The sequence below is a fragment of the Zonotrichia albicollis genome, chromosome 24 (genome assembly GCF_047830755.1).
Source record: "Zonotrichia albicollis isolate bZonAlb1 chromosome 24, bZonAlb1.hap1, whole genome shotgun sequence".
Classification (NCBI taxonomy): domain Eukaryota; kingdom Metazoa; phylum Chordata; class Aves; order Passeriformes; family Passerellidae; genus Zonotrichia; species Zonotrichia albicollis.
Window position 1 is genome coordinate 9,462,304 of NC_133842.1, and position 25,877 is coordinate 9,488,180.

Here is a 25,877-nt window from a genome sequence, read left to right on the forward strand (position 1 = left end):
GCACTGCCACACCCAGGGCTGTGCTCGGCCCTGAGAGCACTCAGGCCCTACAGCAACATGAGGGCCACCAGGGCAGCGGGGCAGGGCCACGGCAGCAGCACTGGCAACACCAAGTGCTGCTGCTGCTGGGCACAGCTGCTGGGCCAGCACTGATCTGCCCCCAGCCCTGCACACAGACATTGCTGCTGCAGCTGCAGAGAAGGCAACAAAAGGGCATCTCTGCAGAAAACTTTGCTGGGAAATCCATTATTTTCTTTAATGCCACTGAGAGCACAACCCCTAATTGACACAGTCTGTGGCCACAGGGAAGGTGGAGAGACACAAATGAGAAATGGCACAGTTACATTTCTTTGTGGTTGATATTGAAAAAGTAAAACAAAGAACTAGAATCTTCAAAATGAAGCCAACAAGAAATATCAAAGATAACTTTTATTACAATTTTTTTTCCAGAAAATTAGCTATCAGTTTAATGTTTCTGAAAGCATCCAGTCACAAGTCTCCACACTTCAGCCTTGAGCTCCTGGTTCCTCAGGCTGTAGATGAGGGGGTTCAGGGCTGGAGGCACCACCGAGTACAGAACTGACAGGGCCAGATCCAGGGATGAGGAGGACATGGAGGGAGGCTTCAGGTGAGCAAACATTACAGTGCTGACAAACAGGGAGACCACGGCCAGGTGAGGGAGGCTGGTGGAAAAGGCTTTGTGCCGTCCCTCCTCAGTGGGGATCCTCAGCACAGCCCTGAAGATCTGCACGTAGGAGAAAACAATGAACACAAAACATCCAACTCCCAAACAGCCACTAAAAGCAAGAACCCCCAGTTCCCTGAGATAGGATTTAGAACAGGAGAGCTTGAGGATCTGGGGCACCTCACAGAAGAACTGGCCCAGGGCATTGCCATGGCACAGGGGCAGGGAAAATGTATTGGATGTTTGCAGCAGAGCATTGAGAAAGGCACTGGCCCAGGCAGCTGCTGCCATGTGGGCACAAGCTCTGCTGCCCAGGAGTGTCCCGTAGTGCAGGGGTTTACAAATGGACACGTAGCGGTCATAGCACATGACGGTCAGGAGGGAAAGCTCTGCTGAGAGGAAGCACACAATGAAAAACAGCTGTACAGCGCATCCAGTGTAGGAGATGTTCCTGGTGTCCCAGAGGGAATTGTGCATGGCTTTGGGGACAGTGGTGCAGATGGAGCCCAGGTCGCTGAGGGCCAGGTTGAGCAGGAAGAAGAACATGGGTGTGTGCAGGTGGTGGCTGCAGGCTACGGCGCTGATGATGAGGCCGTTGCCCAGGAGGGCAGCCAGGGAGATGCCCAGCAAGAGGCAGAAGTGCAGGAGCTGCAGCTGCCACATGTCTGCCAATGCCAGCAGGAGGAAGTGCCTGATGGAGCTGCTGTTGGACATTTGCTGGAGCTGCACATGGGGACCTGTTAATGGCTAAAGGGACATTCAAGAGTTAGAGGGGATACCTGCGACTGAAATCAAAGCCATTTCCCATTCATCCTCCTCTTTAACACAGACTGACTTATTTCTGTGTTTAAGGGTTCTGAGGTTTTCTTTTTGAGCTCCTCCCACGTCTCTCCTGGTATTCTTGGATACCAGAAACCCTCAACATTCTTTTTGCATTCAGGCAGGATAGCAAGTTCTGTGAGGCAAAGTGATGGGAGGAGAGTGAGGGGACATGGTCTGGCATTCTGATCTGTTCAGATTTTCTGTGAGCTTTAACCTCTCTCAGGTGGATGGTGATCACCTTCCCATACTTCCCCTAAAAAACCCCCAGGTACTGCTTAAAGAAGATGGATCCACCACAGCTCAGCTCCACATTTGTAGCCAAAGACTCACATTGCTGATTCCACCAACCCAGCAACATTTTCAGTGTCACAACACCTCTGCCTTTCCCCATCAATCTTATAACTCAGAGATGCTCTAGGACAGGTTTGCACCCTGGATTGGAGCTCCCAGTCTGGACTGAAATCTCAGGGAGACTTCCAAGTGTCCTTATGATGGCATTGGATGAAGGGAGATGCAGCTTCTTCCCTGGCTGCACTGACAGCATTGCCCAGAGCCGGGCATTGAGGACAGCATCACCCTGAGCCAGCTGTTCCCCCTGCCAGAGCCCCCAGTGCCCGGCAGCTGCTCCCAGCCCTGTGCTCTGCAGAGGGAACTGGGCCCGGGGCTGCAGAGCTGCCCCATGGCTCTGCTGCAGCTCTGCCTGCACAGGAGGGGCTGCTGCCTTGGAGCCCCAGCCCTGAGGGTAGACGCTTGGCTGGAGGTCAGAAGGGAGGGGGCTTGTTCAGAGAGAGGGTCTCGTATGGACATTTCTAAACTCTCCCTGCCACAGCATTGCTGGGTTTTGTTTTCTCTCACAGTCTGATCTTCTCTCTGCTTCCTGGAGATTTTCCTCCTGCAGGTGTTTCCCTGTGCCTGATCTCTTCCTGCCAGCACTCACAGACCCCAAATCTCTGTGCACTCTCCTTGGCCTGACAGAATCCTGTCTGTTTTCAGGGCACTGTCTGGGGGCAGGTTCTGTTGGCAGCTTGGAGAAAGGACAGCTCAGACTGAGCCTGATGGCTCCTGCAGAGGTGATGCTGGTGCTGTCCATGGCCTGTGGAGGGTCTGAAAGCACATTAGGGATCTCTTGTGAAACTATTGATCACTAATAGGAACAGTTCAGATGTCTTAGGCACTTGTCTCAAAATTCATAATTAATACATCATAATCAACCTTTTATATTTATCTCCCTTTGCCTGCCATTCTCTAGTAGTAGGAAATTGAATATAAAATCTTATGCAATTTCTTCATTTTTATCAAAATCCTTGTCTTGGAAATATTCTATGACTGATCAGAACATCTCAGCATGTCAGAGCTTCAAGAGCATTTAACCTCCCCTGCACCAGAAATACTCAGAGTTGTACTCACAGGCTTTGTAGGCATTGGGATCTTCCAGCTTTAGGAGATGGCTCCAGGAGCTGCAGCTGCATTGTCCTGCAGCCAGAGGTTCCTGTGCCAAGGGCTGGCAGTGATTCTGCCCCAGGCACTTCTCAGCACCTTCCCAGCCCTGAATGATTGAAGCTGTCTGTGCCTCTGTGCTGTGCCCGGGGTGGCTGCAGGCAGTGCCCCAGTCCTGCTGGGCTGGCAGAAGAGCTGCTCATCAAGAGAAATGTGCTTTTGAAGCTCTTCTTGGTAACCAGGAGCTGCCTCTGTGCCAGGCGCCCAGCCCAGCTCAGCAGGACAGACACAGCACAAGGACTTTAATGAGCCTCTGGGGCTTTGTGCTCAGGCCCTGAACATCAGTCCCTGAGAGGGAGCTGAAGAAACCTCTCCAGAGCTCCAATTCAGAACCCAACTCCAAAGTTTCTTGGACTTTTAATGGGTCTCACTGAGGGACACGACTGAGAAAGTGTCCCCAGGGCCCAGGCAGAGCAGAGAACTGGAGGCAGTGATGACAGGTGGGGACAAAGAGAAGCCAAGTCTTGGTGTCCTGGGGCACAGCAGGGTCTGTGCCACCAAGGGCTGGGAGGAGACACCTTGTCCTGAGGCCCTGGGGCCTCCTGGCACAGCCCCAGCCAGGCTGGGCACTGTCAGCCCCTTGTCCTGCCCTCAGCATGCCCCCCTAGCCCACATCCCAGTGGCCTCAAGGATCTGCTGGAAGGAGTCCCTTGGGAGCCTTGCTCAGGAATGGCCCTGGGGACTCCTTCATGCTCCCTGCAGGACTGCAGGTTTTTCAAAGAACTTTGGGTTTTGACTTTTGTCTTGGAGTCTCTGAGAGGTTTATGGAATCATGGCCTCCAATTATCTGCTCTAATTAGTCCCTGGAGAAGCTTTGTTAGTAACAACACTCAGTGGGGCTTATTAATACTTCAGGGTACTTCAGTTATTTTAAGGTACTTGGTGTTTCCCTTTTGATACAGACTCAGTGAGAGGTTTGTGCAATCATGGCCCCAATTATCTGCTTTAACGAGTTCCCTTGAGAGCTTTGTACTGACACTCAGTGGGGCTCACTAATGCCTTGAGATACTCAAAGTTTTTAAGGTACTTCATGCATTTAAGAATACTTTTACGTACTTTTAAGGATTTTCTTTCCCACACTGAATCTCTGAGAGGCTTTTGTGCCATCCTGGCCTCCAGTTCTCACCTCCAAGGAGTCCATGAGAAGCCTCTGTTGGGTATCTTCCCCCTCTTCTGTTTTACAGTAAAGATGGAACTGAAAGAATTTTGTAAGACTTTCTAAAAGCATTCAAACAAACATGGGACAATTAACAATACAACAATGACCACTGAGAGATTTAATAGTTATGCTTTAGCTAGACATCATCCAACCCTTTAGTCCCTTGGATTGGAAGAGTTTATTGAACGAGTCCTTGTTTTCCACTTGAAGATTCTTGAACCCTTCCTTCAGTACCTGAATGCTCTTGTGGATTGACTCACTGTAGCTGGAGAGGTTCATGCCACACATGCCCTCAGAGTCTACACTATCATACCCATGTGCCCAGAGTAAAAACTCTGTCGCTGTTCTGCAAGGTGGCATGTCTGATGGTCTCTCTGTCTGAGAGCAGGCCACTCAATGTGAGGGAGGTAGCATTGGTTTGCTTACTTAACAGGCACCCAAGATGGTCTAATTGTGCTAAAGCTTTAGCTGCAGCCACCCAGGGTAGTCCACATTGAGGGTACTACCATCCAATACCTGGATTAAAGCTTGCAAAGCCATCTCTTTGATATCATCTAATACTTCTCTGGGGATGGGTGCTGCTGGATCATCTGGTAAGCTGCGTCGTCTTTCTCCAGCTAGATGGTTGATTGTCAATTCCGCCCTTGCCTCATTATTAGCATAGTCTGCTATTAATTGATTTAGTTAACACTTCCATCCCCCTTCCCATAGGGTGTATTCTGTAGGTAATAACAACATGGTCATAATGTATTTTAAATCATAGGGGGGTTAAGACGTGCTGTAAACATGGCCCTCATTAGGCCATTAAGACAAGGTAAGTCCTTCCTATGGCCTTTAGCTGCCCTACACAGATCCCTTATATCCCCGTAAACCAATGACTGACACCTGGGATTCTGCCCCCTTCTTTAATAACATATGGGGGCAATGAGGAATTTTGAGAATATCTGCCAGTCTCCTTCCTTAACTGCTTCTTTCCAGATCCTTTCCCAGGGATCTTCTGGGGTTGAGTGGTGAGGTGGCTCTGGGGAATGCAAACTGTCTTCTGGGGAGGAAGAATAACTTGGAGGAGAAACATTTGGATTAGAAATAGTCTGATCATTGGGCTTAGTATCTTTGATCATGGGGGTTATATTGTTGCCGGAGGGTGATGCAAAGGGTGCTGCCATTTTGTCAGGTGTTGGGAAGGAAGGGCCTTGATTTAGGATGGCAGACTTCCAGGGTGGAGTTCTGGAGGCATGGCCCAGGGTGGAGGTGGAATGATTGACAGTGGGGGTGTGACCCGCAGTTGTGGGAGTGGAGTCTGGAGGTTCGTTCATGGCAGGAGAGAAGGTTGTGGTAGCAGGAAGTGGAGGAGCCAAGACGGAGGGAGGATGGTTGGGCTCCCGAGTCACTTTCAGGCTCCTTCCATCTTGAGTCTCCAGGGCATGATGCTCCAAGACCACGTTGCCATTGCCATCTTGGACCATTGTGAAAGGTCTGAGAAAGGCAATTTTGAGGGGAGGTCCTGAGTTTGGAGTGACCAACGGATTGAGTTTTCAACTCACTGCTTGCTGGTCAAGGGTGGTGTGGAAGATGGGGAGCACGTGGGATACAGTGGGGTCCCTTTTGATCGAAAATTGTACAGTTTAACTCCCACTGAGTCCCGAAATTCAGTGGTATGGATTTCATCAGCAGAGTCATCTGGAAAATTTTTAATGATCCACCTCATGACTGATTTTAGTTTGTTCTTTGAAAATATTATGTCACGATCAGTAAGAATGAAAGCATCCATATGTGCTCCTTTCTACTTTGGACATCTGGCTGCCCATTTTTCTCTTTCTCTGCCTTATGGGGAAGAGCCACCGGAACACCCCAAATCAATTATGGGATGTGGGTGCATATTGTAAAAACACAGTGGCAAAATGGGCAATAAATGTCTTGCATTTCCCCAAATGCATCTGCAATCCTATGCAGGTGAAACCATTGTTGTCCCTGACGATCCTGGGCAACAATGCCCCTCGAAGCAACAATGAATTCGCCGGGCCTGGCACAATCCAAAATCCCAGGGAGCACTGGCCTGGGATTTTTAAGTGCCCTTTCTTGTGGCGGGAAAAACACACAGGTCTTGTGTTCTTAAAGATATATCTTGACATCTGCTGTTTGTTTTTCCCTGCAGATTTTTCTGTATTCAAAGCTGCCTGCATTTCTTTAACTGTCACCACCAAAATTCTGGCATCTGCTATCTGCTTTTCCTCATCACTGTTCACATACACCCTTTGTGCTCCTCTCAGTAACTCCTCAAGTCTTCTGTCCTGTCCTGCCAGTCTTCTAATTTTTCCAGCTTTTTCCTGATGTCTCCCCTCAGGACTCCAAAAGGCAGCATACTCACTCTCCTCCTGATTAACAGGGTCTTTTGAATTCACATATATATTTAGAGCCTGGCAAATTCAATCTTCAAATGATCTGAACTTGGACCAATATAAATTATCTTTCCGGATCATTTCCTTTGTCCATTTAAACATGTAATACATAACTATTTTCTGTTAACTTTTTCTCCTTTGGGATTCCTAATTATCCCCAAACTGTATCATCATCCCCAGTGGGCTGTCCTGAGGAATGCTCTCCTTCTGAGAACCTCCCTCACAGTTCCTAGATACCTCAAACTGCTGCAAATTATTCACACAATCCACAGCCCCTGGGTCAAGGAACTTACTCTTTCCCTGACCCATTTCTGGCGACAACAAACTAAGAAATCCCCGGTGTCACAGACATCTTTTGTGAAAAATCCTTTCTTTAGGATTTTTCCCCCTTCTGAGAAGCTGTGGCCTCAGCAACAAAATGTAAACAATGGTTATCTGCTGCTGTGGAATGCAACAGGTGCACCTGTGATTGGCCCATGTTGGATGTGTACAATTAAAGGCCAATCAAGGACCGAGCTCACTCTGGGACATAGTCGGAGAGAGCTCCTTTGTTATTAATTCTTTTCTGTTCTTAGTTTAGCTAGCCTTCTGAGAACTTTCCCTTCTATTTCTTTTTAGTACAGTCATAATGTAATATTTGCGACCACTGTGACACCCCAGTACCAGGTGTGTCCCAAACTCACCTCATGGCTCAGCTTCCTCACTAACTACTCTGTCACACTGCCTTTTCAATCTACCTGTTCCACTCCTATCTCTCCCTCTGCAATCTACTTGTTCCACTCCTATCTCTCCCTCTTTCTCAATCTATTAGCGTCATCCTCTCACTATCTAATTGCATACTAAATTGCCTGATACCAACCCCTCTAAGAAATTGGACCTATTCATTCACTCTCTTTCTCAGTCTCTCTACTGAGTCAATCCCTCCTGCCCAAGGACCTTCCCACAGGTGCCTGGACCAGGGATCCCCTCCTTCCCCCTGGGTCACACCCACCCGGGGTCCCCACTCATTCACTTATCTTTCACTTCCCTCCTTTTCTGACCGGTCTCCTCGTGGAGAACGCGAAAACGCGGTACTGGGAGGTCCCAATCACTTCGGGGTCCGGGACTGCCCAGCCCCAGTCTCAGACACTCCATACACACTCACACACACATGCAGCTGCCCCCTGACCCAAAACCTCGTGCTACTCACAGTCTCCTTTTCTCACGAGGGCCTTCGTGCACAAAGCAGTTTTCTATGGGTACTCTCTCTCCTATAAGCCGGCACTCTGATGGGAGCCTGTCTTGCGCACTCTCAAAAACTAATTTGCTTATGCGTTATTGTAAAAAGAACTCTCTTTTCCCAAGGGAGAGTGGTCTAGCCTTGGGACCACTTAAAAGTCTGGTGGGGAGCTCCTTCCCAGAAGCTATCCACCTCCCCAGAGTTAAAAGAGTTCCCGGGTATCGGCACTAAAATTGTTATGTTTTCCCAATTATCCCATCATAAAAAGGCCAAACAATATTTAGGGTAGCAACAATTTCAATTGAATAGTTTATAAAATATATAAATAAGGGATAATTTGGTTCGAATAATAGTGCATAAGCAAGAGATACTGCGGGGTACGGAGGACAGAGTTCAATTTCCCTTGCCACTTCACGTAAAATCTTGCCAAGTAAAAGTCACCCCTTATATGCCATGTGTCAATGCCATCTCCTCCCATTTTCGGTTCGTCACTTTTTTGTCTCCGCCCTCTTTACCACCCTTATCACGCATGCGCCACCACTTGGTTTGGTGGTCGCACAAGTCTTTGGGGGTCATCACTGATGAAGGCCCTGTAGTCTTCTTTGTTGTCCTTTAATTCACCTTTGGGTTACACATGTGCACCAAGCCAGTGCAATGTAAGCCAAGACTAATGTATCCCTGCATCTACATATCAAGGCAATAAATCCCTTATAATTAGCATTTTCTAGGACCCAAACAGGTTCTTGGTCATTTTTAGCAACTGCATCTTCAGCATCTTTCCTGTAGTCCTTGAGAACATCTGCCATCTGCTGGGAAGGGGGGTGGAGCCCCTCCTCTCCCTCTCTTCTTGGCATTACAACTTTTAACTATTAACTATTTTATTATTCTCAAATATTAATTACTGTATCAATATTGATTACTGTTTCAATTTTTATCAGCACAAATCATACCTATTTATCACACTGCAGTTCTGCACCGAGCCAGAGCAAAGGTGTGAGATGCAGAGTGTTTCGCAGAAATATCCAGGCCCACCAGGCCAGCCTGCTTTGTGCTCTCTGGCGCACAGCAAGCACATTGCAATGCAGCTCTGAGCTGCTGGGAGAGAGGCAGTCGGGGATGTGCCTGAGGTGAGTCAAGGGGTTAGCTGAAAATGGAATTAGGATAATTGAAAAGTGCAGATGAGTCAAGGGGCCAGCTGGGAATAGAATTGGGATAGTAGGAGATAGCATGTTTTAGTTAAGATTTTCAAATGAGGTAAGAAGCTAAGTTAGTAATACAGCTAGCAGAAGTCACGTACCTTAGTTAAAAAGTACCAAATATATTAGGAATGTAAAGCTAGGAGTGACAGGGATATAGGAAGCAATTGTGAAGAAGCAGAGACCATAGAAATACCTTGCCTTAAGAATAATTGAACAGTTGGGAGAGGCTTGGACCATGAGCAGCAGGTCCAAAGGTCTTGCCAACTGGCCATGGGAGAAGAGTTCACCATGAGGAAGACGGCTTTCTTTCTCCCATACAACCACTCCCTCATTTCAAAATCCCACCAAACCAGTTAAGGGAATGCAATTGCACAGCTGTAATAGATATTCAGCTGATAAAAATGCGAAGCAGGCAGGTTATAATTATGTATTATGGGTCCTTAGAAACCTAATGTGAAACCTTTTCTGTAGAAATAGAGAACCGGAGTCTGCAACTCCTTGCACGTGTCTTTGGAAACTAGTTCACATGTGTCCAGCGCTGCAATAAATACCCTTCTTTTCTACTAAAATTAGTTGAAGAGTCATTTGTCCGTGCTTCAAGGGTTATGCTGGAGTAGTGAACTGATTTGGAAGTGAGCAGAAGAGTTTCACCAGGCAATTTTTAGAAGAGATGGAAGGCTCTTGTGACTGAAGGGAAAGCCATTTGGAATAGAGTAATGATCCCAAAGTCCATACAATTTTATCTTTGTGTCTGAATTTAAATCAGAATTATTATAGATAGCTTCATGCAATTTGTCTACAAATTTATCCAAGTCTTCATTCTTTCTTTGACAAACCTGTGTAAAAGACATAGTGTGTAACTTATCTGGAAGTGCAAGGATAGCATTATATGCTAGTTGTTGGCTCATCTGTAAGACTTGATCAATGCTCCTAGCCTGGGCAGTGGCAGTAGCCCAGGGCCCTTTGCCAAGTAACTGTTGTGCTGTTGAACCATACAGAGGATCACCGTGCACTCTAGGTCTTGCTGCTTCTTGACCACACTTTTCCTCCCAGCTTTTATGAAACATCACCTGCTGATGGGGTGGCATTCTAAGTCTTATTAGGGTATGCACATCAGCTGGAATTAATGTGTTAGATGGAAAAATATACTTCAGAAGTGACTGTGCAAGTTGGGATTTTCAACCAAATTGTGAAATTGCCGCTCTCAACTTTTCTAAAATCTTCCAGCTGAAAGGTTTTCAAACTCTACTTGCAGCATTAGTTACGCCAGGAAAAGCTTCATCATTGGAGAGAAAAGTCCCTTCTACAATAGCTTCTGGAATAAATTTTTTCTACTTTTGTTTCTCTTTCGTGGAGATAAAGCTTGGCCTGCAATTCCTCAGAAAGCATTAGGAGGACCGTGCTATTTTGCAAAATTGACACTGTTTGTCCCTAGCATTCAACAGATGCTTGACATCAGGCACAAATTCCAACATCCAAAATGTAGCGTGCATCTATTAGGCTGAGACTTCAAGGATAATGTAGAATTGTGGAATTGGCTTCGGTTAAATTGGCATCACTTTTTACACCAGGATTAGCTTCATCAAAGGCCCTTACATAATTCAAACGATTGGCTTGTTGGACAGGAAAACAAATTTACATTACATCTGCAATACTGAATGAGCTTACCACTGATGTAGGTAGGATATGCCATGCTGTGTTACAGGATAGAGCTGCTATAGATTTTTTGTTGCTAGCACAAGGAGATGGGTGTGAAGATTTTGAAGGGATGTGTTGCATGAATCTCTCTGACCACTCTGAATCTATTCACAAGAAACTCTCATTGCTTGAGGAGAATATGAAAAAGCTGACAGTTGTTGAGAATTCTTTTGATGAGTGGCTAAAATCCTGGGGAATAACAGGCTGGCTCAAGGACTGAGTACGCTTTGGCATTATGTATTCTTGGCTATGTAATTAATAAATAATTCCATGTATTCTTTGTATTCTTTTTTCAATTCTGCTTATAGTGCCTTGCTTACTATGCTGTGTACAAAATTAATTGACCGTGCTTTTAAATCAGTCTGGCTTGTGCAAAAACAAAACTGGGGAACTGTTGAGAGTTTTTTGCAGATTGAGGAGTTTTTGTTAGACAATGGCCACATTCTGCCGATGCACAATTCAGCCTGCTTGTACTAATGGACAATGGTCACGTACACAAGCAATGAATAATGGACATATTCAGAAATGGGGTTGGTATATCCTTGAAAGAGATACAAGAAGAAGAATGATCAGGACTCAGCAAGTTTGTCATCAAGTTTGGGGAAGTCAGAAAAAAGTGAGCCATGGGTGGGCCAGATGACCACAGCAAAACGCATGAAAAATCAGGTGATCCAATCAGCATTCTAATTTAGATGTGTGAACAGCCAGGATTAACCAATCATGTATTAGCTAGAGACACGTGGACAGTAGAGATTTATTATAAGTATAGTCTTTTTAGGGACAATAAATTTGGCTTCACTGGATCACGTTGGTCATGGTGTGTTGTCCCTGAACCTCCGCGCCCCACAAAAGCTTTGCTCTACACAGCCAGTTTTGAAGGTACAGAACATAATATCCAGCATAAACCAAACAATGACTAAGGATACAAGAATCATAACGTCACCCTAGGACACACATAAACTCCTGGATCTCATGGCACTTTTCCTGAGCAGAACAGGCCAGGGCTTTGCCAGAGCCCAATCCTCAGCTTGGAGGGTTATCCCTAAAATATCCTACAAGCCTCTATTCATGTCAGTTGGGAAAATTTCTTTAAATGATACATTTCTTGCAGGTCACTACACAAGATTATGTGAAAGTCTCCAAAGCAGCTGGTTTGGTGTTAAACAGCTGGCAGAAGCATCTGGGTCATCTATTTTCAGCTAACTAAAACTGATGGTGTTGGTCACATAATGCCCATGGTTTGTCCTGTAAGCCAGCTCTGGCTGAGGGCTGCCTCGCAGGCCTGAGCACATCAGCAGCTGAAGTGACCACGGCTGGGAATGGCAAAAACACGCACTGGGACTGGCCCAGAGGCCCTGGGACTCCCTGGCATGGATCACCTCAGGAGACAGGATTTCAGGGAGCCCAAAGGACTTTTGGGAGAGCTGCTGTGGAGACAGAGGGAATGACACAGCTGAATCCCTTGCTTGGGCTCCCAGAGGACCCTTCTGCTGTGGGGCTGCTGAGGGTGGAGGAGCAGCAGGTACCCATGGCCACCCCAAACCAGGGCTCCATTGGCAACAGGGCCCTGACCGGGGCTGTGGGACCCCATCCCTGGGATCAGTCAGGAGCTGCAGAGCTGGGAGTGCTCAGCCAGAGCCACAGAGCCTTCAGCAGCCGTACACGGCCAGAGCGTGAGCCCAGTGGGGAGTGGGCACTGACAGGGACTGTAGGGCCTGAATCAAGGCCCAGCCCCACTGCGAGCAGCTGTGCCGGACATGCTGCAGCTCCAGGAGCAGCTGGCGGCCCAGGCAGCCAAGGGGTGCTGCCATGGACATTCCTTTCTTCCCCCTCAGAAAGGACACTGGGAAGCTGGAATGAAGTGTCAATGAAAGGAGCAGGGATGGTGGGAGCTGTGAAACAGCACCAACACGAGAAACCCAAACTCTCCTGAGAAAGGAGGGCAGAAATCCCTGGTGTCCAGCATCCTGCCAGAGAAACCCATTCCCAGAATTACCAACATAAAGCCATCCTCCAATTCTCTGGATTGTGCTGCTCTTGATCCACTAACACCTTCCCAGCAGAGTAAAGCCCTGAAGTGGAATTGATGGAGGAAAGCTGAGCCCTGAGCTGTGCCAGGAGCATCCCCTGGCACTGTTTGACAGCAGCTCTGCAGGAACTGGGGATGCAAACAGGACAAACCTGAGCCTCTTCCACCATCAGATACCTCAGAGCTTACACAGCAACACAGCCGTGGGTCTCCCAAACTGGATTTAGGAATGGCACACCTACTGCAGCCATTGGATTCAGATGTGCCCAGGTCCCTTTGGCACTCCTGCTTTTGGTGTCTCTGCCTCCTCTCCCTGCCCCAAGGAGGCTCCTCTCTCCCCTCTCTCTGCCCTGACAAGACAGTCACACAAATAAAGATGTGGGATTGCCGGGTGCTGAGGGGTTGTAGAAGGAGCCTTCTCCAGGTCTGGCCTGTTTCCAAAACCCACACAGTCTCCTGCAGCAAGGAACATCCTTGTTCACCCTCTCCAAGGGTGTCAATCTCAGGAAGGGATTCCTGACACCCTGTCCAGCTGGGAGAGCTCCTGTGTCTCCATATCAGGGGATAAAACCGAACACAGGAACCCCGGGGGGACTGAGATTGTGGCATGGGGACATCTGTATTTATTTCCCAGTGACAAACAAAAATGTGGAATGGTGCCAGAGCTTGTTTTGATCTACATGAACCTTTGATAAACGTCCCTTGTCCTGAAAGCGACTCCTCTGCAGCTGTTCTGCGAGATCTCCTGAGCCGAGTGCAGTAAGAGGAGATTGCAGTGGTGCTGAGGTGCTCAAGGGGGCCCATTTCAATGCTCTGCTGAAGCCCAAGGACATTGTGTTTTCCCCAGGGAACAACGTTTCTTTCTGGCACTCACTGCCCATGAGGGACATTATTCAGTTTCTGCCCTTGGGTGAGTTCCAGACACAGGGAGAGGGAGGAGGAGATGATCCCACCCATGGCTGCTGCTGGGTCCAGACATTCAGTGAGATAAAGCTGAGCCAGAGCTTCAGCATCTCTCCCAAAATCATAGAATCACAGAATGGCTTGGCTTGAAAGAGACCTTAAAGTTCATCTCATTCCACCTCCTGCCATGGGCAGGGACAACTTCCACTATCCCAGGCTGCTCCAAGCCCTGTCCAGCGTGGCCTTGGACACTGCCAGGGATCCAGGGGCAGCCACAGCTTCTCTGGGCAAGCTCTGATCTCTGCCCAGGTGAGCAGGGACAGGACCCAAGGGAACGGCTGGAGCTGGGCCAGGGCAGGGCTGGGCTGGAGATCAGCAAAAGCTTCTTCCCCCAGAGGGGGCTCAGGCACTGCCCAGGCTCCCCAGGGAATGGGCACAGCCCCGAGGCTGCCGGAGCTCCAGAGGCCTTTGGACAGTGCTCCCAGGGCTGCCCAGGCTGCGATTGTTGGGGGGTCTGTGCAGGGTCGGGGGCTGGAGTGGCTGATCCCAATGGGCCCCTGCCATCTCAGCCCCTTGTGCAATTCTCTCCCTTTGGCTCAGCCTTTGTGTCCCCTCGAGGTGCTGGCAGAGCTGTTGGGGACAGGGCAGGAGTGGGGCAGCCCCAGTGTTCCACTGTGTGTGACACCCCAGTGGTGGCAGTCCCAGCGTTGCCCTGTGTGTGACACCCCAGCAGTGACAGCCCCAGCGTTGCCCTGTGTGTCACACCCCAGCAGTGACAGCCCCAGTGTTCCCCTGTGTGTGTGACACCCCAGCAGTGACAGCCCCAGCATTGCCCTGTGTGTCACACCCCACCAGTGACAGCCCCAGTGTTCCCCTGTGTGTGTGACACCCCAGCGGTGACAGCCCCAGTGTTCCCTCCCTGCAGTCGCTCCAAGGCAAGCATCCAGAGCTGTGTCCAGTCCATGGAACTGAGTGGCCACTGCCCACCCCAGCCGGGGCTGATGTGGATTCTTCTTCACACAGCTTGGGGAAGGTCCCCCTGGCCACCTGCACAGTGCCCCAGACAAGTGTCAGACACAGTTACAGAACTCTGCCCAGAACTTCTAGGAAGAAATAATTTCAAAAAACCCCCAAACCATAAGTACCATAAAATACAAAAAAAAAAAAAAAAATACAAAAAAAAAAAAAAAACAAAACAAAAAACAACAAAAACCAAACAAAACTATATCAAAAGAAACCGCAGCACCCTAACCAACCAAACAAACCAAAACAACAACACAAACAAACCAACTAAAACAGAACAAGGAATGAAAAACCAATCAAGCTAAAGCAACAAAAAAAACCCCAAAAAAACCAACCAAATCAAGAAAAAGAACTCCTCCCCCAGCAGAGCTGTTCCATCCGTCAGTTGTCACACCTGCACTCACACAAGACCTGGGGCTGTAATGAGGATTCCTGGGGCACATTTGCAGGAGAAGCAGGTTTAGGAACGGCTCTCAGCAGAACTGTTCTCAGCTGAGCCAGAAAGGCCCCTTTGCAGCTGCAGGGCCATTGGAAATGGCCAATGTCTCAGCCCACAGGGCAGAAAAGGGCTCTGAGTTCCCCTCCCCTGACACTAAACCCTGTTCCCAGGCTGCTTCACACTCAGGATTCTGCTGGAGGGCTGCGCAGAGCTGAGAGTGGGCTCTGGCTTCTTTGTGTTGCGTGTCCTAAAGCTGCCTGGGAGAAGAAATTTCAGGTCAGCTCCGCTGGCACAATCCCTCCTGGTGCAGGGCACCGCGCCAGGAAGGGCTTTGCGTGCTGAGGCTTTGCTGCAGTCAAGGAAAGCTCCTGGCTCAGGGTAACCTTTGCTGCTCAGCCAGAGCCCCGAGTGCCCCACAGCAGCAGAGAATGGCAGCAGTGCCACAGGAAACCATCACCATTGCATGGCAACCATCACCAGGCCCATGTCATGTTATTATGGTCAGTTTCCATGGCAACCATCGCCAGACCCCTGTGGCTACAGTCAGTTTCCAGGGCAACCATCCCCAGCTCCCTGTTGCAATGGTCAGTTTCCATGGCAACAATCACCAGCTCCCTGTTGCTGTGGTCAGTTTCCATGGCAACCATCACCAGCCCCCTGTTGCTATGGTCAGTTTCCATGGAAACCATCCCCACCGCTGTTGCTATGGTAAGTTTCCATTGCAACCATCACCAGCCCCCTGTTGCTATGGGCAGTTTCCATGGCAACCATCACTAGCCCCCTGTTGCTATGCTCAGTTTCCATGGCAACCATCAACAGCCCCCTGTTGCTATGGTCAGTTTCCATGGCAGCTCCATGGAGACCCCATGCCAGGGGTGGTTGCCATGGACACCAGCTCAGGCCTGCAGCCAGAGCCCGTTGCCATGGCAACCATTGGCAGCCCCATCCCCAGGCTCATGGGATCCCAGAACCACAGAACTGGCTGAGCTGGGAGGGACCCATCAGGATCCTCCAGTCCAACTGCTCGCCCTGCACAGGACACCCCAACAAGGCCAGCCTGGGCCTGGCAGTGCTGTCCAAACGTTGCTGGAGCTCAGAGAGCCCTGGAGCTGGGACCTTCCCTGGGGAGTCTGGGCAGGGCCCCAGCAGCCTCTGGGCAAAAACCTTTTCCTGACATCCAACCTGAGCCTGCCCCAACTCAGCTGCAGCCGTTCCCTCCACTCCTGTTCCTGGGCACCAGAGGGAAGAGGTTCCCACAGCCCCAGCCAGGGACCCGCTCCCAAGGCTGTTGCCATGGCCACCAGGGCTGGGACCAGCGTGGATGCCCAGTTTCCATGGGCCGGAGTTCAGGAATGGGATTCCCCAATTTCCTGCTCCTGCTAAAACTGCGCTGCCCTCTCTGCCCTCCCACCTCCAATGGAAAGCACAAAAGGCAAAGATCCCGGGCTGGGATAAGAACAATTTCTTGGGAACAGCAACGAGATAAGGAACAAACGGAACAGAAACAATATTGATAACAGAAGGGAAAAATAAAACTTGGACAGGGAAAACTACAACACAACTTCCTGGCTCTTCCCAACAACATATATCGCCCACCAGGAAAGGACACCCTTCTCCTCAGGGAGAGAGTCCCTTTCCTGCCCCTGGCAATGACCCGAGGTGGGACTGAATGTAAGGAATATCCATGGCCAGACCGTCATGTTCCTCAATCCCACTTTACGTCATCGTCAGAGGCAGGAAAAAGGACAGGTGTCTTCCCAGCATGCATCATGGGGAACATGGATCCCCAGGACTCTTCCCAATGTGGGCCCTCTAATTGAGGATGAAGCTGGAGCTGTGCATGAAACTCTTCCTACAGCTTAGAATTTTGCAGTGCTTCCCATACCGGTGCCTCCGTTGGTGTCTGGTCAAGTCAGAGCTGTTGGTGAAGCTCTTCCCACACTGGGGACACTCGTAGGGCCTCTCCCCAGTGTGGATGCGCCGGTGGGTGATGAGGGCGGAGTTGTGCTTGAAGCCCTTCCCGCAGTCAGGGCAGCAGAAGGGCCTCTCATCTGTGTGAATCTGCTGGTGGCGGAGGAGATCGGAGCAGATCCGAAACCTCTTCCCACACTCGGGACACTGGTAGGGCCTCTCTCCTGTGTGGATGCGTTGGTGGATGGCGAGGGCGGATCTGCAGCTGAAGCCATTCCCACATTCCCCACACTCGCAGGCCCATTCCCCAGTGTGGATCATCTGGTGGCTGATCAGGGTGCTGCTCTGCCTGAAGATCTTCCCACATTCCAAGCACTTGTAGGGTTTCTCCCCATTACAAAGCTGCCCATGGACCACCAGCTCCGAGCTCTGGCTGAAGCTCTGTTCACCTTCCTTGCACAGGGTGGTGCTTTCCTCCTCAGAGCACCCTGGGCTGGGCTTGGAGCCCCTCCTGCTGCAGGATCTCTGGGACTTGTCCTCCCTGTTGGAATTCTGCACCGTGGAACCACTCAAAAGAGCCTCTTCCACGAGGTTCTGCTGTGGGGATTTGTCCTAACTAGTCTCCATCCTCAGCTTCTTGTCTGGGGGAGGAAAGACAAGGAGAGGATGGGATTTGGCTCCGTGCCAGAGGATAGGGGAAGAAGATTCCCCCAGTGCATCCCCAGCAGGATGGGGTTGTCCTGCAGCCAGGAGCCGTTCTGGGCTGGGAGATGGAGCAAGAAAGAGGGGAAAAGGGACACTGACTTCCTCCTCACCTGCCTGGGGTTCCTGGGGCATCTTCCTTTTCCTTGCAGCCACTTCCTCAATCTGGCAAAAGTTTCGGGATGGGAAATCCTGTTCTGGAGGAAAATAACAGATGAGCACATTGTTTTTTGTACTGGTTTGAAGGGAAACCTGGGGAAGGGTCTAAGCCAGAATTACAATTTAATAAGAAAATGAAGATCAAGGAAATGGTACAGAAACATTGCCTTAAACTGAAAGAGTCAGGAAATAATTTGACACTCAGGTCAGGGTGGTGGCAACAGTCCCATTAAATGGTGGCTGCAGTCCTGTTGGAAAAATGAACGTGATTCTGTCGAAGCCGTGATCTTGTAGAAGGGTCTGGTCTTCCTCTGAAGGTCCAGTAGTGGTTCTGCAGCTCTTGTCCTCTGGGAATCCAGTAGGCAAGCTGCTCCTGGTGTTGCAAGAACCAGCTTATATCCATGTAGGAGTGCTTGGTTCCTCCCTCTGGGTGGAGCATCCCACAACGGGATGATGGAATTTTATCAGTCCTGCAGAGACACTCAATGGCCCATTCACAGAAGATAATCTCCCCTGAGGGTGTTATCAGGGGTGAGTCATGGAAGAGGTAAAAAACACTGCCCCACCTTTTTATAGCAGTTGATGAAGATGGGGATCGAAAACATGCATTTGGTTACATCTTGCATGGCAGCCTGAAACAGTGGGGTAATCCCTGCTCAGGGGGTGAACACCACCCCCCTTACCCAAACTGGCTCAGCTGTAAAACCCCCACCCTGGGAAGGCCACACACAGGGGAAAATGTCACACTTGGCCTGCCCCAGGGGAGGTCTCTGGCCCTTGTCACTCATCTTTTCTCTTTCTTTCCATCTCTCTACCTCACATTTACTGTTCAATAAAATTCATTTTGGGTTTGGTCACGTTAGTACCTTAATAGGAGCGGAGGCATCTCTCTAACAATTTTCTTAACCATATTACCATATTATTTTGCCATAGTGGGTTCAGGGCACTGTTGTCTGACCCCAAGTGCCTTTGACAACAGCATGGTTCCCTCCACTGACGAGGTTGTGGTTCTTTCTGGAATAACTCTTGGAAACTTGGACACAGTCCCTCCTTCCTCCTGGGGAGCTTATGGAGCTTATAAAAGTTTTATTTCTTTATGGGAGAAATGATGAGGAAAATGGCTTTTATGGGTGGCCAGTGTAAAGAAAATAATTTGCTGTCTTTCCTTATAAAGTTGTTAAAATCACTGGAGGAAACGGAGCAAATCTTACCAGTGAGACTGACAAGGTTCATGGTTCATTCACCCCATGGTGAGGAACAGAAGGCGACTTAAAGTCCCAGAAGAAGCCCAGCTCAAGTAGATAAATTTCCGAATAAGTCCTGAATTCCCAGGCTTGGGGGCTTTACCAAATGTGACAATCATTTTTCTCTTTATCCCTGTCGCCTTTGTGACTGCTACACAGAGCTTTCCATTCCTTTTAATAATCTGTATTGGGCCAAATTTCCACTTTCCTGTTATCGGAACTGGCCAGCAGCTGAGCTGGAGATGTGCAGGAAGCAATGAATATTGGAATTGCCACATCACTGCTTGGATTGTCAGTTTATTCATGTTTGGGATTTGTTTGTGCTTTCATCCCAAGTTACTTGTGGGAAGACCATATATTCTTCAAAGCGATTTTGCAGAGTCAAGTTTGATTTCTGCCAAGTTTATTTTGTCCAGTGCCCAGAGGATGCTACCGAGGTCTTTGTGCCTCTCGCACTGGGGGATGCTTGGGAGGGGTTTGGGGGGGTTTTTCCTGTCCCTGTCACCCCAGGCTGTTCCCCAGGGATGTCCCTGTCCCTCTCACCTCAGGCCATTCCCCAGGGGTGTCCCTGTCCCTCTCACACCAGGCCATTCCCCAGGGGGTCTCCCTCCCTCTCACCCCTGTGCCAGGGGGTGCTCAGGGCAGTCTCTGTCCCTCTCAGCCCAGGGGATGCTCGGGGGTCTCTGTCCCCTCACCTTGGGGGATGCTCAGGGGGTCTCCATCCCTCTGGCCTCAGGGAATGCCTGTGCAGGGCTGGGGACCAGGGGCTCTGTGTCCCTCTCACCGCTGAGGGTGCTCGGGGCTGGGGGGGCTCTCTGACCCTCTCACACCTGGGGAGGCTGGGGGGGTCTCTGCCCCTCTCAGCCCTGGTGTGACCCCACCCAAACATCATCGGGGTCAGAGGGACAGAGACACCCCCAAACACCCAGAAGGGCTGAACCAGGGATTTGGTTTGGGGCTGAGGATTTTGGAAGGGGCTGGAATTGGGGCTGGGCTTGGAGTTGGGGCTGAGATTGGATTAGAGCTGGGATTGGGGTTAAGGCTAGATGATTAACTTTAGGGCTGAGGTTGGGATAGATAAGTTTGGGACTGGGATGAGAATAATACAGAACAGTGAGTGTGTAAAAACATGGAGTGAGACTGAGACCAGGATCAGGGTCAGGTTTGGGACTGAGCTCACCCAGAGCGGGACAGGGGGGATGTCACGGTGGGAAAGTTTGGGGAAAATCCTGGTTTGGGAAAAAACAAGGTGTGAATGCCTTGGGCTGCGGATTCCTCCAACCCATGTCCTTTTCTGGAAGTCACCTGATGTCCAAAAATCAAGAGTGAATCCAAAAATGCCTCCAGGAATTTTCCATTGGCAGTCTCATCCCTCTTGGGTTATGGTTGGTCCCCCATCTCAGGGCTGGTGGGGACTCCATCGGTCCTGGGGATCCCTCCTCTCCAGGGTCCCAAGAGGGACCCTGCTTTTGGATTCTGGGAGGTTTTGGGGTCCCAAGGTCCCCCTCTCCAGCCTCCCCTCAATCCAGCCACTTGGGGTTCCCCCTTCTTTCCACCACCCTGTCCTGGTTTAGGGCAAATTTGGTTGAACTCCTCCAAAAGGAGTTTCCTCTAGAATGCTGATTCAGCAGCCGCACCCTCAGTCAATTCGGGAAAATATTTCCTTAGAGAAAAGTGGAAAAAAACTTTATTTTACAGGCAAAGCATTCACCAGCACAAAAATTGAACAATATTAAGCAATAAAACTTCCTGCTGCTCCAAAATAGATGACAAACTCCGAAAGTCCCTCCTTGGGTTGTAGCTCCACGCACTCAGCGTCTTATCAGTGGCTTGTCAGTGTCTTATCACTCTCTTCTCAGTCTATTATCTGTCTCTTATCAGTCTGTCCAGCGCTGGAAATGCCTAGGCCCAGGCCCATCCGGTGGGCCACAGGTGGGAGCTGCCGGTGGTATTCTGGTTGTTCAGTCCAGAGCAGGTTTAAACAGCTCCAAAGAAAAAGAAGAATCAAATCCAGGGAACTTCTCTGCCTCAGAGACCTAAAAACTGACTAAAAGCAAAGGAGAGATCTGTCCTGCTTTCTGTCCATCCAGCAGCTGGAATGTGGAGAAGTGAGTGCAGTTTCTGAAAACAAGCTGCAGCTTCTTCCTCCTTCCCTTCGCTCTCAGAACCAGCCTTAAAGTTGCAGAACTCATTCTGGGCTAATGACCCATGAGGGTACGAGTACCATGAAGTCACCCCAGGACACGCCCCTGTCAGGGTCAGGGGGTCCTGTCCCCGCCTCATCTCCGGGCTGCCGGGGGTCCCCCAGCTCCGGTATCGCTCCTTCCCCTCTCCCCACCCGGGCGCTCCCCTGTTCCACAGCCCCGGCTCTCACGGGGATCCCCAAAACCAATGTCCCGCCCCGTCGGTACTGGGCCATCCCCACGTGGACCCCCCGGGACCCTCCAGAGGGGCGATCGCGGCTCCTCTCCCCCTGAAAAAGCTCCTCTTGGAGGGCCCAGAGATATCTGGGGCTCGAGTCTGGAATCTGCCAGCTCTGAACACTCTCTAAAAGAATCCTCCCTGAGACCCCTGGCTGGAGTTATTTGGGAATTTAGCTACTTGAGCTGGGCTTCTTCTGGGACTTTCAGCAGCCTTGTGTTCCTCACTATGGGGTGAATGAACCTTGTCAGTCTCACAGTATCATTTGCTCCCTTTCCTCTTGTTATTTTAACAAACATTTCAAGGAAGGAAAACAAAATATTCCCTTTTTCCCTGGTTAACACATCAGCCATTTTTTTCATCAGTTCTCCCATAAGTTCCACAAGAGGAAGGAGGAACTGTGTCCAAGTTTCCAAGAGTTCTTCCGGAAAGAACCACAACCTGCTCCTCGGAGGGAACCGAGGAGCTGTTGTCAAAGGCACTTGGGGTCAGAGAACAGTGCCCTGAACTCACTGTGCCAAAATAATGTTTCAATCTGGATAAGAAAATTTTCGGAGAGATGCCTCTGCCCCAGTTAAGGTGCTAACAAGACCAAATACAAAATGGATTTTACTGAACAGTAAATATGAGGTACAGAGAGAGATGAAAAGAAAGAGAAAAGGTGGGGAGAAAAACTGAGTGACAGGGACAAAGACCTCCCCTGGGGCAGGGCAAGTGTGACATTGTCCCCTGTGTGTGTGGCCTTCCCAGGGTGGGGGTTTTACAGCTGAGCCAGTTTGGGTAAGGGGGATGGTGTTCACCCCCTGAGCAGGGATTACCCCACTGTTTCAGGTTGCAATGCAAGATGTAACCAAATGCATGTTTTCAATCCCCATCTTCATCAACTGCTATAAACAGGTGGGGCAGGGTTCTTTATCTCTTCCATGACTCAGCCCTGATAATGCCCTCCAGGGCAGATATCTTCTGTGAATGGGCTTCTGAGTGTCTTTGCAGAACTGATAAAAATCCATCATCCCTTTGTGGGATGCTCCGCCCAGTGGGAGGATCCATTTCTACCTGGATATAAGCTGGTTCTTGCAACACCAGGAGCACCTTGCCTACTGGATTCCCAGAGGACAAGAGCTCCATAACCCTCACTGGACATTGAGAGGAAGACCAGACCCTTCTACAGCATCACTGCTCTGACAGAATCACGTTCATCTCTCCAACAGGACTGCAGCCACCATTTAATGGGACTGCAGCCACCACCCTTGCCAATATAGTGTCAGATTATATCCTGACTTTGTCAGCTTAAGGCAGTTTTTCTGTATCATTTCCTTGATCTTCATTTTCCTCTTAAATTGCTTTTCTGGCTTAGACTGTTACCCAGGTTTGCCTTCAAACCAGTACAAAAAACAATGTGCTCATCTGGTTTTTTCCATCAAAAACAGGATTTCCCATTCCCAAGTCTTGATTGGATGGAAGAGGAGGCTGCAAGGAAAAGGAACATTCCCCGGTACACCCAGGCAGGTGAGGAGAAAGTCAGTGCCCCTTTCCCCCTCTCTCCTGCTTCATCTCCCAGCCCAGCACTGCCCCTGGTTGCTGGACAAACCCGAGGTCAATGCCGTCCTGCCGGGGATGCACTGGGGGGATCTTCTTCTCCTTCCCTCTTGCATGGAGGCAAATCCCATCCTCTCCTTGTCCTTCCTCCCCCAGAGAAGGAGTTGAGAATGGAGACCAGGGGTGAAAAATCCCAGCGGCAGAACCTCATGGAAGAGGCTGTTTTGAGCAGCTCCACAGCACAGGAATCCAACAGGGAGCAAAAGTCCCAGAGATCCCACAGGAGGAGGGGCTCCAAACCCAGCCCAGGGTGCTCTGTGGAGGAAAGACCCACCCTGAGCCAGGAAGATGGGCAGAGCTTCAGCCAGAGCTTGGAGATGGTGGCCCATGGGCAGCTTCATGATGGGGAGAAGCCCCACAAATGCCTGGAGTGTGGGAAGAGCTTCAGGCAGGGCAATACCCTGATCAGCCACCAGATAATCCACACTGGGAAATGGGCTTGTGAGTGTGGGGAGTGTGGGAAGGGCTTCAGCTGCAGCTCTGCCCTTGTAAACCACCAGCAGATTCCCATTAAGGAGAAGCCCTTCCGCTGCCCTGACTGTGGGAAGGGCTTCAACTGCAACTCCAAGCTCATCATCCACCAGCGCATCCACACTGGAGAGAGGCCCTACCAGTGTCCCACATGTCAGAAGAGGTTTCACACCAGCTCCAATCTCCTCCTGCATGAGCGCATTCACACGGATGAGAGGCCCTTCCGCTGCTCTGATTGTGGGAAGGGCTTCAACCGCAAATCCACCCTCGTCACCCACCGGCGCATCCACACTGGGGAGAGGCCCTACGAGTGTCCCCAGTGTGGGAAGAGCTTCTCAGACCGCTCATTCTTTAACCGACACCAACGGAGGCACTGGTAAGGGAAGCCTTACGAGAACCCTGACTGCAGGTGGAGCTTCACGCACTGCTCCATCTCCATCCCCATTGGAGGACCCACAACAGTCAGAGCCCTGGTGACCCACATTCCTTGTGATACACAGTGGGAAGTGATTTCTGTTGCTTTTTCTTTGCCTCTTAGTATCTTTTGATTTATCTCCTTTCCTTCAAAACACCAATAATCAGGGTAAAAATTGACCCAATTCATCAAAGGCACTACAAGCCTCACGTTTTACTTGTGTTTTGAGGGAAACTTGGATTCTTGGAGATATCTGGGAGGATATGGGGGTTTGGGGGTATTTCGTTTGGTTTTCTTTATTTCTTGGCACTCCAAAAGATGAGAGGCATTGATCTGACAGCTCAAAACTACTCAATGCTACTGAAAACTACTCAATCCCACCCTAGAATTCCTCGATTCCACATCCCCTTGGGGTGAAATGGGGTTGAAAGTAGATTGGGTGAAGTGGGATGCAGATCAGGAGGGATGAGATGGGCATTGGGTGGGGCAGGATGGGTGCGATGTGGTTTGGGAGGTGTGAAATGGGGGAAATACAGCTTGGGAAGGGGGTCTTGATGTCCAGGATTGGTGGGAACGGTTGGGTTTGGGACAGGGGAGGTGGGTTGGAGTCTGGAATGAGACGGCCAAAGTTTGGGGATGATGAAGGGAAGGGAAGCCCGTTACTGAGTGAGTTTTTGGATATTCCATGTTCATGAAGAGATGCTGGGGTATCTCACGTTTCTGAGGTGGTTTTGGGGCACTCCCCAGCTCTTGGGGGTTTCCCGAGAGCAGCTCCATGGAGCCCCATTTCTAGGGGTGGTTGCCATAGGCACGAGCTCAGGGATGTAGCCAGAGTCCGTAGCCTCAGTGCTGAAGAGCAGAGAAATGATGAATGGCCCCAGACAACTCCAGTGTGTGCTTGCAGACCTGTGAGCTTACTGAGAAGAGGTCAACAGCAATCCCCTGGAGAGATGCACCTTAGAGTCCGGGCGTTCCTCACAGCTCAGGGTGAAGAAAGAAGCTTCCCCCATGGTGCCTTGCAGCACTATATTAATTTATCCCAATTCTTTCCTCCCTATTGTCCCGTTGGCCTTTCCCACCCCTTTTACGCTTATATGTTCATGTTCTGGTGAGTTCTCCCTTCCCTGTAATCCCATTGGTTTATGTCTCTGGCTATCCACTCTAGCATTTCCTATTGGTCCCTTCCTTGTGTACCACCCGTGAGCCCTCAGACCATTGGATCCCTGATGGTCTTCTCCACCCTTTCTTTTTCTCATTTATAACCTAGACCCTCCTTTGGCTTTGTCTTTGGCCCTGGATCTCTTCAGTGTTGCCTGAATAAAGCACATTGGAACTCCATGCCTGGAACCTCCGGTGTCTTCACTGCCGACCTGCTCCATGTGTGTATGTGTGTGTATGTGTGTGTGTGTCTTGTGTCTCTGTGTGTGTGTGTGTGTGTGATTTGCGGAGAAAAGAAGAAACCTCACAACTTTGTAAAAGTTGTAAAGCCCAGTATGCTTTTATTATGATGCGGGCCGGACGCAAGCCTCCCCAAAAGGCTTTTCTCCGCAAATCATTCTTGGCGAGCCAGGCAGGAGAAAGAGATATTTTCCGTCTCCATCTCTGTCCCCGCAGGGGCAGGGGGGGGACCGATGGACTCCTAGGAACGCCCCAGGATTTTCCTGGAGGAAGCTCCGCTCGTCTCGACTTGCCTCCTGCTGGGACAGACAAGGACCTGCTGGCCTGCGGAGGAAGATACGGTATGTACTGAGGGGCCCCCAGGGGGGAGGAAGGAGAGCAAGGGAATAAACCACCCAGAGATGTCTGGGTTCAGCTGATAGAGCAGCTGTATTAGAGACGGGGTTCGTCGTTCTGATAGAGCAGGACCGCCAGCGGCTCTGGGG

The 25,877-nt window shown here is 50.0% G+C and overlaps 1 protein-coding gene across 1 annotated transcript; it reads right to left on the bottom strand.

Annotated features, from left to right (window-relative positions):
- Nucleotides 1-466: 466 nt before the first annotated feature.
- LOC141731665 (olfactory receptor 14J1-like) lies at nt 467-1,054 on the bottom strand. Its single transcript, XM_074558077.1, has one exon. The coding sequence runs from the start codon at nt 1,052-1,054 to the stop codon at nt 467-469; it is 588 nt and encodes a 195-aa protein (XP_074414178.1).
- Between the last annotated feature and the right edge of the window lie 24,823 nt (nt 1,055-25,877).

Bases quoted from the DNA above. Each gene is read 5' to 3' on its own strand.
- LOC141731665 (XM_074558077.1), bottom strand. From the start codon at position 1,054: ATGTGCTATGACCGCTACGTGTCCATTTGTAAACCCCTGCACTACGGG.